This window comes from Mesocricetus auratus, unplaced genomic scaffold (genome assembly GCF_017639785.1).
Source record: "Mesocricetus auratus isolate SY011 unplaced genomic scaffold, BCM_Maur_2.0 Super-Scaffold_100015, whole genome shotgun sequence".
Classification (NCBI taxonomy): Eukaryota; Metazoa; Chordata; class Mammalia; order Rodentia; family Cricetidae; genus Mesocricetus; species Mesocricetus auratus.
Genome location: NW_024429198.1, coordinates 64,518,016 through 64,538,691, shown reverse-complemented (window position 1 = coordinate 64,538,691; position 20,676 = coordinate 64,518,016). Strand labels below are relative to the sequence as shown.

At 43.3% G+C, this 20,676-nt stretch overlaps 1 protein-coding gene across 4 annotated transcripts in view; it reads left to right on the top strand.

Annotated features, from left to right (window-relative positions):
* Sil1 (SIL1 nucleotide exchange factor) overlaps positions 1 to 20,676 on the top strand; it is a 224,476-nt gene that overhangs the window by 151,481 nt on the left and 52,319 nt on the right. For all 4 annotated transcript variants that reach the window (XM_040758095.1, XM_040758093.1, XM_040758094.1 and 1 more), the window contains 2 exons: positions 3,395 to 3,494; positions 16,500 to 16,691. In XM_040758095.1, the coding sequence (XP_040614029.1) occupies positions 3,395 to 3,494; positions 16,500 to 16,691 (292 nt within the window). The remainder of the gene's footprint in view (positions 1 to 3,394; positions 3,495 to 16,499; positions 16,692 to 20,676) is intronic.

The window sequence follows — 20,676 nt, the reverse complement described above, 5'->3', positions numbered from 1 at the left end:
TCAAATAAGCGTGAGGTATGTATTAAATATCGGAGACTCACTTGGATGGGCTAGCTGACTGACTCAGAGGGCAAAGGTATGTGCTGCCAAGTCTGAAAACCAGAGTTTTATCCCCGGACCAACATGGTGAACACAAAGAACCAGAACTGAGTCCTGCAAGTTGTCCTCTGACTGCCGCATACAAGCCACGGAACCACACCTGGACCATAAATAAATAAATATAGCTGGATTTTTTTTTTTGGAAAAGACCTCTGAAACCAAAGATACATCAGTTAATTCACACGTTAGCTTCCCTTTGCTGTGAGTACACACTGATAGAAATAACCTAAGGAATTACTTATCTGGGCTTCAAGTTTCAGAAGTGTCACACCATTGTGATGAGGCAGGCGTGGCAGAGCAAAGTAATTCACATCTTGGAGGACAGGAGGCAGATACAGGAAGATGTTGCTCCTAGGACACACCTCCCTCACAGTGACCTACTCTTTCTTGAACTAGGATCTACCTTCTATCTCCATCACCCCCCCCCCAAATGCCCTTTTATTGTGAACCCTTGGTTAGGACAGAGGCCTCATGATCTAATTGCCACTAGAAATGTCTTTATAGATACACTCAGATATGCTAAATCCCTGTCTGTTCATTTTACATCAGCTGCAGCCTTCCCCCATCTCCATCCCCCACCCCAATCCCCACTTCCATCTCCATCCAGGAAAAGGTAGGTCTCCTATGAGTATCAATAAAACATGACCTATCAAATTGTAGGGAGGCTAAGCACCTCCCCATATGTTAATGCTGGGCAAGGTGATGCAGTGTAAGTAGGATCCCAAAAGCTAGTAAAAGAGTCAGTGACAGCTCCTGTTCCCACTGTTAGGAGTCCCTAGGTCAGTCCCATGCAGGCTCCCTGGTTGTTGGTTCCGTCTCTGTGAGCCCCATGAGGCCAGGTTAGTTGATTGTGTGAGCCTTCCCATGGTGTCCTTGACTCCTCTGGCTCCTCCTCTTTTTTCTCCTCCTCCTCCTCCTCCTCCTCCTCCTCCTCCTCCTCCTCCTCCTCCTCCTCCACAGGATCCTGAACTCTAATCTGGTCATAGGAGACGGCCAGTCCAGGCTACCTGCCCACTACTGCTGGGAGTCAAAGCTGGGGTCCTCTCATAGACTCCCAGGAGATTCTCCTGTGCCAGGCTGCCTGCCCCTGACATGTGCCCCCCACAGCAGTCTCCTTCAGCACCCTCCCCCTCCTGATGAAATAAAGTTGAAAATTATTGATGAAAATCAATAATAATCCCAGCAGGTAGTTGTGTAAGATCCTGCTGTTTGAGGAGAGGGGTTTGAACTAAAGATATTAGTGTGGACATCAGTGTCAGATGAATATTTTATGTCTCACCTTAGAGATAGGAAAAGGAGGTTGTTCAGGACTGAACTGTGAGGCATTCCAGCATATAGGGTTCCAGGTAAGAGAAAAGGCATGGTAAAGAGATGGAGGAGGAATGTCCAGCCAGGTGAGCATAGTGACAAGCCAGGAGTTGGAAGAGGGGAATGCCATCAAATGCTGCTGCTGATAGAGGGACATGAAGTTAGTGGGGAATCCATCGGGCTTGATTATCAATCACTGATAGTTTTAATGAACAGTGTTAGATACCTGTGGGGCTGGGAATATAGTTCAGTTGGTAGAGTACTTGCCTGGTACAGCATGAAACCAGGAGGAAGCGGGAAGTTAGAGGTTCAAGGTTATACTCAGAACTTCGCAGCATGATTGAGACAAGTGAGACCCTGCCCCCCAAAACCAACAACAGGAGCAGAACAGTGCTAGCACTATGGTAAGGACAGAATCGCAGTGGAGCAAATGGCAATGTAAACAGGAAAAAATTAGATGGAGAGGTGGGAAACCAGAGTTCGGCCTCACAAGTAGAAAAGAAAGAAGCAGAGTCTGACTAACCCTGCAGCGTCCCGTGTCAGGGATCCCTGCCTCCCTTCTTGTACAATCCAGAGGAAATTTTTTATCAACTATTTCATAAATTTGAGTTTTTTAGTCACTCTAGGAACATTTTTAAAAATTCCACCTGATCCCATTTTTAAAGTCTAAATGATTTTTTATGAGGTTAAATCATTTGCTTGTTATTTGTTTCTTTGTTTCTTTGTTGGTAAACCAGAAAAATAGCAGGAGAGACTGTGACTGTCTTGGGGGTCACCATAGCATTCTGTAAAAGGGGCTGGTTTTAAATCCTACAAGACAAAATATATTAAACCACAACTCGGTGTCTGGAATATTTCCAGTTATATTTGGTCTTGTGTTTCTAGTAGAACCGTTTCCTAAAAAACTACTCCTTGGTCCTTGCCCCGTCAGAACTGTGGTAACTGCTGTGAATGGTGTGAATTTTGAGTGTGGACTGCATGTGGCATAAAATTGTGAGTCTTTGATTGGCATGTGAGGTCTCAGGGGAAACTTGACGCGTATGAGACTGGAACATCACTAGACTGAGTTGAAAGAGAAGCAACAAGTGGCTTTTCAGAGTTTGGGTACGTGAACATGACTTTGGGTACTTGTGTGTTAAGAACTGAAATGTGGGCCTGCTCCACTTCTCAACCAATAAAGTGTCCGGCTGTGTCTTTAGGCCAACCGCAGCTGGACAGTCCGGCTAAATGCCAGCTCACTTGAATTTGTCTGCATCTTTCCTGCTCTGGGCTTTGTACACGGACTGAGCTGAGGCCTCAGGCTGGGACCTCACTGTGTTGCCACCAAAGAGGCGCTCTCCCGTCAGGGTGCCTGGCTGAAACTGACCACCCCAGGAGTTTGGGAGAAAACTGCTGTCCTCTCCCTAGGTTCTTGAGACCACTGCCATGTTGGTTCCTTTACTCCATCCTCTTGGAGAGGACTGGAGGTGGTTGGTGATTTTCCTCCTGGGCTTCTCAAATCTGTTCCTCTGTTGGACTGACATGCACTGCCTCTGTGCTCAGACGTTGGTGTTAATGTGTGAATCCATCCATTTCATTATCTAAGACAAGCTGGCTTGTCAAATCACGTCTGGGACATTTTGGAGGTATTGGGTCCCTGCTCTGCTCCCCAGAGGGTTATAGATGGGGTGCCTGTTACCCCTGTGTCTGAATCCCTTGTCCCCAGAGGCTCTGATGGGACACAGGCTCAGAAGACAGCGGCACAGACTGACTTCTGACCGAGCAACTGGCTAAAAGCCTTTGGTCGAGTGTAGGCCACTATTCCTTCTGTCTCGTGAAAGAACCCCATTTTGACTTCAAGTACAGTTGTCCTGTTGGGTCCTGGCTGCCCTGTGGCAGAGGTGTGACAATGCACTAAGTGAGTGAAAACTCTGGCAGCCAGCCATCGGCAGCAGCGTCTGTCATGGAGAAGTGGGTGCCTTCTGACTCTCAGTTTCTGTGTGGACAGGCTGGACATCAACACCAACACCTACACATCCCAGGACCTCAAGAATGCGCTGGCCAAATTCAAGGAGGGAGCAGAGACAGAGAATTCGAAGGATGAGCAGGTATGTGATGGCCTTTGTTGGTTTTTACCAGGAGAGACTGGTTTTACCAGGCATAGAGTAATAATGTAAAATAATTTGAAAAGTGATTCATGACAAATTAAAAAGACCTTTATATACTTTTTTGTTTTGGTTTGGATCTTGGTTTTTTTTTTAAGACGTGGTTTCTATGTGTAGCCCTGGCTGCCCTGGAACTCATTGTGTAGACCAGGCTGGCCTAGAACTCAGAAATTTGTCTGCCTCTGCCTCCCGAGTGCTGGGATCACCGCAACCTGGCATCTTTTTATACTATTTTTTAAAACTATTCAGAACATTTCTTTTTCAGATTAGGATCCATGTTCTACATATTTGGAGAAATTGTGGAATAAAACAGGTGATTATAACTCAGAACCCTCACTTAACAATGGGATTAGACACAAATTTGAGTTTTGTTTTATTATGACCTGGAGAGATAGATGGCTCAGTGGTTAAGAGCACTGTCTGCTCTTGAAGGTGACCTGGGCTCAATTTCCAGCACCCACGTGGCAGCTAACAACTGTTTGTAACTCCAGTTCCAGGAGATCTGATGCCCTCTTCTGGCTTCTACAGGCCGAGCACACATGTTGTGCACAGACATACTTGTCAACAAAACACTCATGCATATAAAATAAAAAGAAACCTTTAATTTTTTTAAAATGACAAGAGAGGACAAAGCCTGAGTTGTTGGCCTCTAGTTTCTTAAGGATAAAATCTGGAGAGGGGAGTGGACGAGAGGATGATTGAAGTTTCCCTAGCCCCAACTCCCCACACAGGCTAAGGTATAAGAAGGAAAAGCAGGAGAATTTGTGCCCATAGCTTTGGGGTTGGAGTGAGGGGCAGACTGATACAGCTCATATCAAGAAGTAACACTTGGATGTGGGTCTGGAGCTCACCTACTGTCGGGGAGTGTCAGAAAGCATGTCTGCATATTCCCGGTGAGACCTGCTGGTCCTGAAAGACCCTTCTTTGACAGCTGCATTGTAGACCCACGTTCTCCCTCCCTCTTTTCTTCCGCAGGGTCTCTTTTGCCGTCAGCTGCCTCTTGGTCCTTTCTCTTGAATGCCCGGAGAGTCTTAAGATAGCAGCATTAAGTCCTTGACAGTTTATATGTTAGTTCAAAATGGCTTAGGCCCTTCAGATTAAAAATAAGTTACATTTACAAATTTATTTTGTAGTGTTTTGGGAAGGGCAAGCTATTGTACACGGGTAGAGAACAACTTAGGAGGGTTGGCTCTCTTTCTACCATGAGGGTCCCAGGAGTCCTTCAGGCTCTTTGAAAGTGTTTCTGAGACTAATAAACCTTTCTCTCGGAGCCAGTGTTGACTTACTTAAGATGTGTTGTAGCCAGATGTTAAGACACACGTCTGTAATCTCAAGGAGGCTGAGGCAGAAGATTATGACGTTTGAGTCTTTATATATATATAAATATATATAACCTAATATTTATCCTTAGAACCCAATGAAGCAGCCAACTGTTTTCCTTTCAAATGCCATCTAGCAAAGCTGATCACAAACTAATGGAGAATGTGCATCTTATCAGATGTCAAAACGCCTGTGTGCTAACCAGTGGAACACAACAGTGGAAGTCAGCAAGGCCTCGTGCATTTTAAAACACCTGTAGATTTATAGGGCCAAAACCAGTCAAAATGGAGATCTTTATACATGGAATATATAAGTGCCAAGCATGGTGACACACACCTGTAATCCCAGCTCTCTGGAGGCTAAAGCAGGAAGATTGAGTTCTAGACTTGCCGGGACTACATAGTGAATTTCCAGGCCAGTTTGGGCTGCACAGAGACTCTTTCTCAAACAACCAAGCCAAACCAATACAAACCCAAAGTCTTCACGTCCTTAGTTATCTTACCAAAGTCACAGGTCTGTCACAGAGAGAGTGCTTGTTAGAAGGAAGGGGGCAGGCTGGAGAAGAATACTTGTTACTCTTTGCAGAGGACCCTGGTTTGATCCCCAACACCCACATGACGGTCACACAACCTTTTGTAACTGCAGTCACAGGGACTGTGGTGCCTTCTTCTGGTGTCTGTGGGCACCAAGCACACACATGGTACACATATGCACACGCAGGTGAGACACTCAAACACATATATAGATATAAATATAAAAAGGAAATAAAAGAAAGGATGGGCAGGATGCTTGGTTTAGCACATGAAAGTGATGCCCAGGGCTCTACCTTGCTGACAGAGAGGGGAGGCAAATGTGCCACCCGGGGAAGGAGAGGCCAGGAGAGCGCTTGTGTCTGAGCCTGGGCTCAAGATTGGTTGCTGTCCTTGCAGCCAGGGCTTTGGGCCTTTCTCATTTGTCACCCTTCCCCCTGGGCCTCGTGTGGTCTGTCAGGAACCTAGAAATTGTCACAGGTGGATGAAATACACGGAACCCTACTTCTCTCTGCCTTCCTAAGTAAGTACAGGTGAAGTTTCCTTCTAGACAATGACATTTTCTTTTCATAGTTTAATTAGTGTGGAAGCTATGAGTAATTGTTGAAAGATTTGAAAAATGTAAGGGCAAAGGTTGTAAGTTTTCCATTGCTGTTCAAAGAACCCGTTTCCCTCTGCAGAGGAACCCACAGAACAGCTTAACAAGGCCTTGGGACATGCCGGTGGAGCCATCCCCCTGCCTCAGGGGTCAGGGTCAGGTTGTTAGCTCTGCACTGAGGTCTGGGAGCTGGCCCCCTCTGCTTCCATGTGGAGCTGATCTAGACTGACTGGGCTCGTTGGCCACGTGCTGCCGGCACTGGCTCTGGACAAGCAAATTGACTAGAAACAGGCTTGGGTTTGTTTTGTTTTTTTCAGGTCTCCTGCTCCTGGATAAGAGCCTTTTATACTTTAGCTAATTAGTTTTTAAGTCTGTTCTCTGTAATGCCTTGTAAATACAGGGTGACACTTTTGTTGTGTTTATAAAAAACAATGCTGTCAGGTATTGGCCATATCTCTCAATTGTGTTTCTCAGATTTGACATGAAATTTGCAGGAGAAAGGCAATCTATCAGTTCTCTTGAATTGATACTTACTTTAATTTAGATGAAGTTTCTTCTCAAAAAAGCTATCTCAGAGGTGGCAAGATGCCTCAGTGTATAAAGGCACTTGCCATTAATCCCGAAGACCTGAGTTCAGTTCTACAAGTTTGTCTCTGATCGACACACATGCATGCATACATACATATACATATGCCATGACATGCAAGTATGTACATACACATATATACACACATTAAATAAAGTAAAAAAATTAAGTGTGACTAGAAAATGGTATGACTTTAAGCTTTTGACTATGTGGCAAACTGATGTTCCCAATGCTCACACTAAAGACAACTGAAACCCCTGGACATAACCGTAGACGGAATATGGAGGTTCCTAAAAGGTGGTAAGTAAGTAGCATATTGGACAGGGATCTTGGAGCTTTAAGAATGACAAGTCATTATCACTCTGGGTCATCTTTTAGCCCTACACATTCTGTCTGGACACTGGAGAATTTCACGTGCTGAAATGCCAGCAGGTTTTAGATAACTTAAAAGATTATTTTCTAAGACAGGGTCTTAGTACGTAGCCTAGGGTGACCTGGAGCTCATTGTGTCACAGCCTGAACTCAAACATGGGATACTCTTGCCTTAGCCTACCAAGTACTAGCATGTGCTAGAAACAAGAAAGTTTCTAGCTAGAAAAGGAGTAGTCTATAGGAAAAAAAATACCTGTCCTACTTCTGCCAAAGACTATGGGACCCTGACCACCACCCCATAATAAACATTCATTACCCTTAGAAGATAAGTAAGAGAGTGAAGAATTGTAGTGGTAGCAGCCCTGTATACTGATTCCTATCCCAGGGTCAGCAGAAATTAACTGGGGAGTCTGAACTTGTATCCAATCCCAATGGCAGTTAGATAATATGAATGTGCTTCACCTGTGTGGTAACAGTAAACACGTAGCGGAGTTTCTGCCCTCTGCCTGGTAGCTATTCTCTGCATCCCCCTGGTAGCTACTCTCTGCATCCTGTCTTGGTGTACCAGCAGAGAGCAGTCATAGAGCTGGTACACACACATACATGCACACATCCACATACCCCTACACCTCTCCCTGGGAGTGGAGATTGATTGTGGTGCAGGGGTGGGTGGGGTGGGGTGAGTCGAAACCAGAGGGGGAGCTTGACTGCCTCTGCCTGGCAGCCCTGAGATGGACTTCCACTTCTCTCTGGTGAGGTAGTGTCAGTAGGAATGCTTAGGGAATCTGCTCTTCCATTTCTACCTTTGTGTTAACAGATAGCTTCCCTCTGGGGTGGGGTCAGTAGGGAAAGTGAACAAACAACAGTAACTATTAATTTTTGAAAATGAGCGTTTCAGTTGCTCTACAAGAGTGGTGTCTGTAGAGGCCGATAGAACTACTCCTCCATTTACAAGGTCCTGCATCCAGCGATAGTAGCCAAATGCTCTTTATCTCCCAGCCTAGGCTGAAGGGTAGTGATTGGTCTGAAAAGAGGGGATCTGAAAAGTTCAAATACACAGACGAAGTCCTTCACTTATCTGCAGAATCTATGCAGCAGAAGGGCTGAGAGTTGGATTACAGTATGGAAGGTTGTAGAAAGGAAACAGGCCAGACTAACGCTGAAAACTGAACTGTCATTTGAGTCGTAGCCCATGTAAGAATGCTAGAACCAGCACACACACAAAAACTAGCAGGTGGCTAGCTACCTACTAATAAAGAAGGTTAAACAGAATGTTTTATAACCGAATACCTCAGATATCCTGGGGGGAAAAATCACAATTTAGGATTAAGTGAGACAGTAACTGATGGTATTATGAATTGAATGTGTATGCCCCCCCCAAAGGCATATGTTTAAGTTCTAACCACCAGTATGATCGTATTTGGAGCTACAACTTTGGGAGATCATTAAGCTTAGGCTGTGAGTGTAGGGTATGACTCTCATAACAAGAGATCAGCACTCCTTTCTGTTGTGTTATCTGCACCCTAAGAAGTATTCCTCAACTAGAACTCAATTGGCCAACAACTTGAGCTTATGTTTCTCAGCCTCTAGAATTGTAAGGAATAAAAATTTGTTAAGTTACTCAAGCGATGGCATTTTGTTATAGTAGCTTGAGCGGACTAAGACAAGTACTGAGATGACTCAAAAGTAGAAATCTAGTAATGACCTTTAAAACAATTTTAAAAATTGCCTAGCAAGTGCTTATTAACACTCTTGAGACAGATCAACACATCACCAAAGAAGTGAAGCACACACACACACACAGACACACACACACACATACACATACACAAACACACACGTGCGCACAGAGAGAGAGACAGACAGACAGAGGCTGTCTTAGTCAGTGTTCTGTTTCTGTGAAGAGACATCATGACCACGGCAACTCTTATAAAGGAATGCTTTAATTGGGGCTGGCTTACAGTTTCTAAGGTTTAGTCCATTACCCTCACTGGAGGAAACATGGCAGTAGGCAGACATGGTGCTGAAGGAGTCGCGAGTTTCTGTATTCAGATCTGCAGACATCAGGAGAGAGAGAGAGGGAGAGAGAGAGAGAGAGAGAGAGAGAGAGAGACAGAGACAGAGACAGAGACAGAGACAGAGACAGAGAGACAGAGAGAGACAGAGAGACAGAGAGACAGAGAGAGAGACAGAGAGAGAGAGACGCACTGGGCCTGGCTTGGGTGTCTGAAACCCCAAAGCCCACACCCAGTGACACACTTCCTCCAACAAGGCCACGCCTCCTAATCTTTTCAAATAGCACTACTCTCTATGAACCTATGGGGGCTCTGTTTTCATTCAAACACCACACAGACCGTATAGAATTAACAGTAGTTCCTCTTACCAAGGGGAGTGTGTACTAAGACTCCTTGTAGATAATGCTGAACTGTATTAGGTTTTTTGTTTTCCTCCTACAATGTATACCTGTAGTAAAAGTTTAAGTTATAAATTAGGTACGGTAAGAGATTAAAGACAATCATAATGAAATAGAACAATTCGTGTATACCATAATAAAACTTTAGTGTGTAGGTAGAATGTGCAATCGTATGCGCAAGCTGGAAGTGCTGGAAAACGGGATGCTCGTGTCTGTGGTGGCAAGTAGAAGCAAGACAGCATGAGACTTTGCATCGAAAACAATGTGATTTAAAACCTAAGAATTATGATTATTATTTTGTTTGGAGGACTGGAAAGATGGCTTGGAGGATAAGAACAAACCCAAGTCTGGTTCCCAGCACTCACGTTGGGCTTCTCACAGCCACCTGTAACTACAGCTCCTGAGGGATCTGCACTCTGCATGTGTACATCCCCACAACACATAGAATTAAAATATTTTGCTTGCTTGCTTGTTTAGATTTTCAAGACAGGGTTTCTCTGTTTAGCCTAGGCTGTCCTGGAACTCGCTCTGTAGAGCAGGCTGGCCTTGAACTCACAGAGATCCACCTGCCTCTGCTTCTGAGTGCTGGGATTAAAGGTGTGCGCCACCACCGTCTGGCTAAAGTATTTTTTTAAAGAAGGAATTGTTTGGAATTTTCTATTTAATATCTTTGTGCCATGGTTATCATGAGTAACTGAAGCCATAGAAAGTTAGATGAGATGTGCTGAATTGAACTGAAAAATACAACCATAAAATTGATTAGATCAATAACAGAGGACAGGTGTCATGCAAAAGTATCTGTGGGTAGAGAGAGATACTAAAATTGTAAAGTCTGTTTAGATTTGAAATAGACTGGGGGAAGAGAGAAGAGAGTGTTAGGCACCTATGGAACAACCAAAGATCTAACATTGTGTCACTGGAGTTCCAAACAGAGAGGAGAAAGATGTGGGACTGAAAAACCTAGCTGAAGAAACCACAGGTAACAAGTTGTAGCTTACCTGTTGCCAAATTTGATGAGAGACATAAAACCACAGATTCATGAAGCCAAATGGACTCCTTCTGATGAACTGAGGAAGCCGCTATCTAGACACAGCACAGTAAAACTTCTGAAGACTAAAACGGGAAAAAAAATCTCATGAAACATGAGAGAAACAACACGTGTGAGGGAACAGTGACTGAGGGAGAGTCTCAGGGACTGTGAGTGTGAGTTACATTTTTCAGAGGTATGAAAAGAGAGAACCATTCTTTTAAAATTCTGTAGCTCATACCATGTCCTTTTGAAGTGAAAGGAAAATCCCGACATTCTGAAACAAAGGAAAATGAAGGGATTTACTGCCTGTATATCTACCCTGAAAGGATGACTTGAGAGTATTCCCCAGGTGGGAAGGAGTCACAGAAGGGAAACTTGAACATCAGGAAGGGAGAAAGATCAGCAAACACAAACAAGGGGAAAAGACTATCCTCCTCTTTTTGAATATTAAAGTTGCTTGATGCTCAAAGCAAGCGTCACTGACATCATTTGATCCATTCCTGATGCACACTGAGACTGTTTTAAGGCGGTTATAGAAGGAAGTGACGTATTGGGAGCAGTTTCTATACTCCACTCAGAGGGGAAGATCCTGATGCCAGTAGCTTGTTACTTGGGTATAATGTCATACTAGAGAAATCAGTATACATGCAAAAACACTATGGATAAACCAGGATGGAGTTCTATAAAATGTATGTTGCCTTCCTATAGGAAGACAAGAAAAGGTAAACAACAGTGAAAGAGCAAAGAAAGGTTGGCACCGGGGAAGGCAGAATCAGGAAGCCAGTCTCAAGTACAGAGACACAGTCTCAACCAAACTCTGCACAAACCACTGCCACCTCTAATAGACACCCAAAAGTTAGAAATGGCAGAGATCTGGTATTTCAGTAATTACGTTAAATGCAAATAGTCTATATCCACCGAAACATTATAATACATGTAATAAATTATAATAAATGTAACAGCCCAAGCATGCTTCCTACAAAAACCCACTGAAATATAATAAAGGCCGAAGGCTGAGAATGAGGATGGAAGGTGTATCACACAAGCATTGTTGTTTAAAAACATAATGGCTGCCGTAACATCAGGTGGTGTTGACTTACAGCAAAGAAAATGGCCAGTGATAAAGAAACGTTGCATAATGATAAAAGGGTAAGTCCATGTAAACATATGATAATCTTAATATTTTTCATTTTTTTGTTAAAATACTTGAGGCAAAACCTGACAGTTAAAAGGAATAAACAGATAAATCCACAGTTACATTTAGGAACTTCAACTTCCCTTTCTTTAGAATTTCTAAAAAAGCAAATCAGAAAGGACACAGAAAAGCTAAATAACAGCCAGAACAATGTGATATTTGTAGCGCATCCTATCCAGCACTGGAAATGTATATGTATTCTTTTCAAGTACCCATGAGACAGCTCCTCGTTAGTATAGTGGTTAGTATCCCCGCCTGTCAAGTACCCATGAGTAGTCACCAGGTTAGGCTGCACCTTGAGTTACAAAACAAATTTCAACAAAATTAAAATAATTGAACTTACAGAGTATTTTCTGATCATAAAGGAATCAAAGTAGAAACCCATAATAACAGGAATGTCTGCAAACACCTACCTGTTAAAGAGAAATTCTCAGAGGTGAAAAGACATGCTGAACTGAGCACAAGTGGAAATACAGCCAGTTAGGTGTGGCGGCCGCCCTGTAACCCCGGCACTGGAGAGGCAGAGGCAGGACGGTACCACTGTAAGGCCAGCCTTGAGCTGCACAGAGAGCCAAGCGTTGGGAATGAAGCCTAGTGGGAGAACAGTTGGTTAGAGTCCTCACGGCTGTCAGTCCAGTCCCGAGCACTGCAAGAAACCAAGAATGTGCTGCTGACACTTACTTACCCACAGGAAACTATGTGGAGAGTCTGTAGCCATTAAGGAGATTTGCTTTGTAGTGAGAATGGTCCAAGGAAGAATTCTTGAGGTTCAAATAGTTTGACTAGCAACATCTACCAAGCATTGAAAAGTAATGACCATCAACTCTGCACAGTTTTCCAAAAAGTGAAAGCAAAAGCGATACTTGCTAACTTGGTTCTGCTTCTACCTAAATCAAATAAATTACCAAAAACAAAAACAAAGGTACCTTTAGAATAACATTCCTCATGAAGATAGATGCAATAAGATAGAGACAAATCAAGCTCAGCAATATACAAAAAGAATAAAACACTACAACTGAAGGGGCTTATTACAGAGATGTGGTGGCTCACTCCTTCAATCCCAGCACTGGAAATGCAGAAGCAGAGAGGTCTCTGTGAGTTTGAGGCCAGCCTGGTCTACATAGAGGCTCCATCCAGGGCTGCATAGAGAAACAGTACCTCATAAAAGTTTTTTTTTAATTCTGTATAACAAAACTAGTCAGACTGGGTGTGGTGATGCACACCTGTAGCCCCAGCACAGACTGTTGTGAATCTGAAGCCAACTTGGGCTGCATAACAAGATTATGACTCAAGAAATCAGAAACATGCAAACAAAAATATAAAATCCAATCTCTGTAGCCACCAGCTGACAGCTAAAGAAGAAAAATTACCTCATCATGTATCGATTGAGATACTAAGAACATGTGACAGAAATCCAATACCAGCTTATGATGAAAACCCAAAACTACCCAGGAATAGAAACCTCCTTCTGTTTGATGAAGAGATCTATGAAAAAAACTATGATAAATACTTTCGTGAGAGGCTAACTACTTTGCCAGTGAGCTCAGGAGCAAGGCAAGACTATGCACTCGCCACTTGTGATGGGTACTCTTGGTTGTCAAGTTGACATTATCTGGAATTAACTAGTGCCCAAATGCCTGGGCACACCTGTGGGGGATTTTTTTCTTAATTAAATTAATTTGAAGTGGTAAGACCCATTTGCAGCCTAGGTTTTTGAGATAGGAAGAGACACTTTTAATCTGGATGGTACCTTCTGTTGGTAGCCTCTATAAAGGACATGAATGAAGAAAGCTAGGACTCTCCTGCCTGTTTTTTCTCACCCTTGCTAGCAAGTCCATTTCTTCACTAGAACTGGAGCCTACTTCTTCTGGATTCTGGTGTACACTGAAAACCAGCTGAGACATCCAGTCTCGTGGACTGGGCAGCTACTGGATTCTTGAACCTTCTGCTCATAGGCAGCCTCTAGAGAGAAGACGTGATTTATTAGAATGGCATACAGGCTGTGGTCAGTAGCAGTGGGGATTGATTGACCCTTGGGCCTTGCTACCATCTCTAATTTATAACTCAATAGCAGGGCTTCTGCATAGGTATAGCACATACAAGGCCCTAGAGATATTAGTAAATATTTGTTAGGACATAAAAAATGAAGATAGTACTAAATACTGGTGAATATATGGTTAAACTGGGGTGTTTTATACATATCTTATAGGAATGTAGATAGGTACATACTCTCTGGAGAAGTTTGCTAGCTTTTAATGAAACAACATATATTTACCATATAAGCCAGAAATTGTGCTTATATGGATTTATCATAGAAAAATAAGATATATGGTTTTTTTTTTTTGGTTTTTATGAGACAGGGTTTCTCTGTATTGTTTTGGAGGCTGTTGGTCCAGCCCGGCCTCGAACTCACAGCGATCCGCCTGTCTCTGCTGGGATTAAAGGCGTGCGCCACCACCGCCCGGCCTAAGATACATGTTTAAATAAAATCTGCATATAGATTTCGTGTGTTTATAGAAGTTCTATCTGTCTGTCATCTATCTACCTATCTATCATGTATATGACATGTATATGTGTGTGTGTGTGTGAGAGGGGGGGAGGGAGAGGAAGATGTGGAGGTCAGAGGACAACCTTCAGGAATTGTTCTCTGCTTCCCTGAGTTTAGGGATGGAATCAGGTTGTCAGGTTCATGTGGCGAGTGCTTTACCCACTGAACTGTCTCTCCTGCTGAGCAGGTGTATTATAATAGCCCAAACCTAGAAACAGCTTAGCTGTCCTTAAGCAGGTAGGTGATTAAGGAAACTACGGATGTGACGAAATACTCAGCAGTAAAAAGAAATGAGCGCTAGATGTGTGCAGTAACTTGGGTACATCTCAAGGGCATTGTGCTTAGTTAAAAAAAAAAAGAAATCTGTGTGGATCCATTTATATAACATTCCCCAAATGTCAGAATTATAGAGCTGGAGAAAAAAACCTCAGTGGTTATCAGGGCTTCGGGATGAAACACAGTGGGAGCGTGTGATGCAGCTATAAAGAGCCTGTACAGTGGGCTCCTCTGTAGGGTAGAACAGTGCTGTAGTTTGGCTGTCCTGATGGCTACATCCATCTATAACCTGAATAAAACTGTAGAATGAGCATATGTATATATAATATAAAACATATGTGCATGCAAAAGTGCATGTAAAAGGTTGTACAATATAATTCTATTGTATTATGAGACCTATTATAAAACCTACAAGAACTCTTGTACCTGGTCCTTTTCTTGCTATTGATGTTATATTGTCATTATATAAGATGTTGCTTTGGGTGGAAACTGGGTACTGAGTACAGGAGACTCTTACTTCATTTTTATGATTTTCCATGAGCTTATAATTATTTCAGACTAAATTTTTCTCTTTTTTTATCCTTTTTCTTAAACAGGCTTTTTTGTTTTTTGTTTTTTGTTTTGTTTTGTTTCTGTTTTTTTGAGATAGGATTTCTCTGTGTAGCTCTGGTCATCCTGGAACTCACTTTGTAGCCAGGCTGGCCTTGAACTACAGAGAGATCCACCTGCCTCTGCCTCCCTGCTTCCCTGAGTTCTGGGATGTGTGAGCCACCACCACCTGGCTCTTTAATAGGCTTTCCTTAGAGTCAGAAACCATCATCTTTGTGAAGCAGAAGTCACTTGGATTTGTTTGTTTGCTTGTTTTTTTGTTGTTTTATTTCCTTTTGAGACGGGGTCTCACTCTGTAGCCCTGGCTGTCCGGGAACTCACTATGCAGACTGGGTTGGCCTTGAACTCACCAAGATCCTCCTGAGAGGTCACTATCTGTTATGCTCCTTCTTCTATTGCTCCTATCACTCCACGGCTCTAAGAAGAGCCTTAGCCTTCCCAAACCTCTTTGCTGGCTTTGTTCACCATTCGAGAGCCTCTACCTGAGATTTGCAAGAGCATTTCACAGGGGTTTAGCCCAAAGATGGAGTTTGGTTACTGCAGAGATGTGGTAACTCTGCTAGAGTATCTTTTTAAAGAGGCTGATTCATACCTTTGGTTGGTATTTCTATAGAATACTTATGCTGGGAAGAGAAGCCATAGGTAACTGATGAATAATTTGGAGCTGACAAGTGCTCATCATCCTGCTTTTTATAAATATCCATGCCTTTTAATTTTTCTTGGAAGATAGATGCATAAACCACTGCGACCTTTCAGACTCTCTTTATAAAAAGCACCATCCACTAAAATTGGGAAAAAAGTGAAGAGCCACATGTATAAAATATCCAATTAAAGTCTTTTATTCACCTCCAACGTAACTTCATTTTAAACATCTTTGTATGTGTGTGGGGTGGGGAGGATTGAGAGAACATTGTTTGAGATTTGAGTATAGTACATACAGTAATTTAGCCATTTCAAACAGTTGAACAAATTGTACACCTGTGGTTAGATTGACAGTAATGACAGTGATTTAATTTTCATCTGCAAATTACTCTTGCTCTGACAGCTCTTCCCTCCAGTTTGACACATCTGGGTTTCCCTAAAATGTGACTGCACTGGCTATTGCAAGACCAGGGTATTCTGATTGTGGAAGATAGAGAACCATGGTTTAAGTCCCCTCACCTTGTAATCCAGCTGTCCCGTGATGTTAGAGGCTGAAAGTGAACTTGTCTTGCTTTCCCTGACCTCAGTGTTTACACCAAGAAGATGATCCTCCCAAACTTGAATAGGCAAGGGAAGGTCCTAAGTGTGCTTTTGGAGCAGTGCCCTGTCTGGGTAGATTCTGGTGGCTTCCCTGAGTCTCTTGGGAAGTATCAGTGCTCCCAGTCTGGGAATCACAGTTCTGTGAAGATGACATTGCAGCAGACAATGTAGATCGTAGGGAGATGTCCCTAGCCCCTTGGTTTAATCACATCTTGGCTGTTCTCTTTAGGCAAGGCAGGCCACAGTCAAGCAGCTCTTCCGCCCCATTGAAGAGCTGAAGAAGGAATTTGATGAGCTGAACGTTGTTCTCGAGACTGACATGCAGATCATGGTCCGGCTGATAAACAAGTTCAACAGCTCCAACTCCAGCCTAGAAGAGAAGGTCGCCGCACTCTTCGATCTTGAGTACTACGTTCATCAGGTATTGAATTTCCCTGCCCATCAATCTGACTTTTATAAAAACAGCACCAACAGTTTTACTTCTCCATGGCGTAGGCGCTTCAGAGCAGGCTAGTGTGTACAGTTTGGATGTGTTCTTAGAGGCTAGGACTGTTACTTTTTGCTTGAACTGTTTCTCCTGTTTTTTTAAACATTGAGACAAAATAACCATCATCTCCTGTCACTTATAGTCTGGAAGGGGAAGCAAATACAATGAACAACTGGGAAAATTAGTAAATAATGAGATAATTTAAGATTGTAACCAGGTTTTCATAGTGTGATGTAGGAGTGTACATACCTAGGGGAACTTAGAACTAATTGACTAGTTAGTGTCAGTGAAAGATGGCTTCTCAGGGGAATAGGGGTTGACTAGATAAAAAATTTGTGATTATTTTTATGCTATAGTGGTGCAATTGAATAGTTGTGGCAGAAACCATGTTTCTAAAGTCAGAAATATTTATTTCTTAAATCTTCCCCCCTATTATTCCTCATTTCCCCTCCATATCACCTGTGTTTTCCTCACCTTCCCAGAATGCTCTGGTAACACGTAGAAGAAGGGATGAAAATACCATGAGAGCCAGACAGACATCAGAGAGAGCTGGAGTGAAACAGTGTCCTCTGTACTTACGGGGCTACTGAATTCACACTCATAAACTCAGAGCAGCTAGGTTGTCTACACAAGATCTGTACACACCCACGTCAGTGAACAGTCCAGCATGGAGGGATAGGGACTCACAAGCCTATTTGTCAATAGGCAGGAGAGGAAGCTTCCTTTACGGTGTGGTCCTTGGTGACTTGATTGTGCTCTAGTGGACGGCCCCACACCCCTGCACACATGAGCAGCAGAAACTGGACTTGGTCGGTTATTGTTTTTTTTTAAGGACAAGGAATTAGGAGATGGTGTGGGGGGTGAGTTTGGAAGTGGTTAAGGGGAGAGTGGGGATCCCATTGAATGCATGTATGAAGGTCTCAAGAATTAGTAAAATTGTTTTCCTTATTTTTTAAAATTTGATGCTGGATGTGGTGGCACATGCCTTTAACCTCAGTACTTGAAAGGCAGAGGCAGGCGTATCTATGAATTCAAGGCCAGCCTGGTCTAAATAGTGAACTCTGAGAGAGAGAGAGAGACAGAGTCAGAGACAGAGACAGAGACAGAGACACAGACAGACACGGACAGGGACAGGGACAGAGACAGAGAGACAGGGACAGAGACTTGGAGAAAGTTTCCTTATTGTTAGGAACTTTAGAAAAATTTACCAGTCCACGTAATTAAAACTTCCCAGGTGGGGAAAGTTGCATGCACCCAGTCTCTAGGGCAGGGAGGGGCTTGGTAAGGTTGAAGGACTGGAGAAGACTGGAGTACTGGGCACAGACAGGGAGGGTGTAGCATAGACACAGTGGGACATTGGGAGCCAGAGAGGTAGAGCTAGAAGTATCCTCTTATGCTTGGTGATTGTGCCTATAACCCTGAGACTTAAGAGAGTTTGAAGCTAGAAGATACACGTTCAAACTTTAAGTGAGTTTCAATTTTTGTTGTTTGTTTTTGGTTTCTGAGGTAGGGGCTCACTATGTTATCCAGGATGGTCTTTCTTCCCCTGCTCAACTCTTTCTCGACCCCACATAGCAAGATTGTGATCCTCTTACGAGGTTGAAAAAAGTGAATCTGGGTTCTCTTTCCCCTTCCTCGTCCTTTCTTTCGGGTGAAAAGGAAAAGATTCCCTCCCCCCCCTCCGCTTTTCCATTAGAGACATTTAAAGGATGGAGGCTTCCAGGGTCCCTGATGTTGACAGCTTTCATTACTCCTTGCATCTTTAACATACTTGGGTGGATCTTTAGGTATCAGATCCTGAAGAGTCTTGCTTTAGGTCACATGAAAGGCAAAAGTCCCTAGAAGACTTGCCAGGCCTAGAAGGGAATGAATTACACAAAGGCTAAACTAGCAATGACCCAACAACAACAGCAACAGGTTCGTCCCTGCAGGTCCTGTCTGGTGATGTCGTCTCCAAGGTGGCCTCACATTCCATTCTTACAGTTGCTTGGACATGACCAGACTCAGCCAGGGGTCATCACAGAAACATCGCATTGTTCGAGCCCAAACTCACCTGTTGGCAAAAGTGCCCTCAGGGTTCTGAGTCACTGACTCGGGCTTGCCTACTTAGGAACCATATGACCTTGGTAAGTTGTGATCTCTCATGGAGATTCCAGAATACGTAGCCTGGTTTCTAGCTGTGATGGAGAATTGGATGATGTAATGCTAACTTGGAGGCAAATAGAACTTTTCTAGCTAGGACCTTGGGTTGATTCCCTCTCTGATTCACTGAATAGAGACTTAAAGAGCCGTGTGCTTCAAGAACTTGAACTGGATCTGCCAAAGGATTCCTTGCAGCCATATTTTAATTATTAAGACAGGATATGTGAAAAGCAAAAGCTTGTGTGTAGAAAACACTTTGTGAGTTATTTATGAGAAAGACCTCTGCATGCCCCTTCTGCCCTGGGCAGACTACCTGCCTTTTCTCGTGTGACTCCTCAATTATTTACCCCTTCTTTCTTTCTCAGATTTCTGTTCTCTTATCATCTTATAGTGCGCTGATTTTTTCCGATGTTGGCTTAGTTCCCTCCATCCCCTTCCTGATGCTCTCTCTCCCTGCACTCCTCTCCACTGCTCTTGCCCCATCCTGAAGGCAGCCTGAGAAAAGTTCTGGCTCTAAATTTGCCATCTTCCATGTGGTTCTGGGAAGAACCAGCTTTTGATGTACAAGCGGGCCAAAATGAACCTTTTCTTTCCCATTGCTAGTCGATAATGATAGGATACTCTCAAAGGCTACAGTGTTTACAGAAATAATGCCAGCAACTGTATCTCTTGGTATTGTTGCCATACAGATAAGCAGAATCTAGAATGGGACCTCAGAAGGTGACTCTGGGCTGTGTTGGTTTGGGGTCAACAGAAAGGCTCTGCTGCTGGCTTTTGCTAAGTGGCTATCCCAGATGTGGGTTTATGGGATTTTGAGCAAGGAGGATCAAAGAATAGATAAGGAAGATGTTTATATCAGCAAAGTGCCTCATTCTAAGTCTTCTAATTGTCAGGGCTTTGGCACTGTAGTCATCCTTCTGCATAGGGACAGGTTGTGACAGAAAATTCCTAGCTCTGGTTTTGGACAACCATAGCAGCCAGACTTGATGCTTGCACTGTAGCCTAGATGGCTACCTCTTTGGGTCTGTAGTGATAGGACCCATGGTCTTGTTGACACAGATAAGATACTGGTATAAAATTCACAGTAGGGTTTTCTTTGGGGAATAATTCAGATTTATATTCTTCAATTCTAGGGTTGGTCATTGAGCACCAATTGTGTGCTCTTCACTCTTCTACTCTCTGGATTGTGGTGGAAAAACCTCTGCTCCTGTGGAGGTTCTGTCAGAAGGCGTAACGGCAATCATCCAAGTGCTAAAAACAGGCCAGGCCCACCTAAGAGCAAGAGCGTGGGCAGAGTTGGGTGCTACTTGCTTTTTCCCGGAGAGTCTGCTTTCTAGTTTGGAGGCAGAAGCTAGGACAGAGTCAGAAAGGAACCAGCTCTGGGTTCTCTGTGGGGATGTAGTCATCCATTACCTCACTGCTGAGTCTTCCTGGTTTGCTGTAGAGTGGCATCGTGTGGCAAGAGATCACCTTTGGAGTAATAGTAAGATTCCAACTTTACACACACACACACACACACACACACATACACAGAGGATTTAGTAACTTAATTAGTGAGTGGTTTTTTTGTGTTTTGTTTTTGTTTTTTAAAAAAAGGGTTTCTTTATATAGCCCTGACTGTCCTGGAACTTACTCTGTAGACCAGGTTGGCCTTGAACTCACAGAGATCCACCTGCCTCTGCCTGGAATTAAAGTACTGGAATTAAAGATTTGTACCACCATCACATGGCTAAAATTGTTATTTAATAGCAATTTAAAATAGTAATTTAAGTGCCAC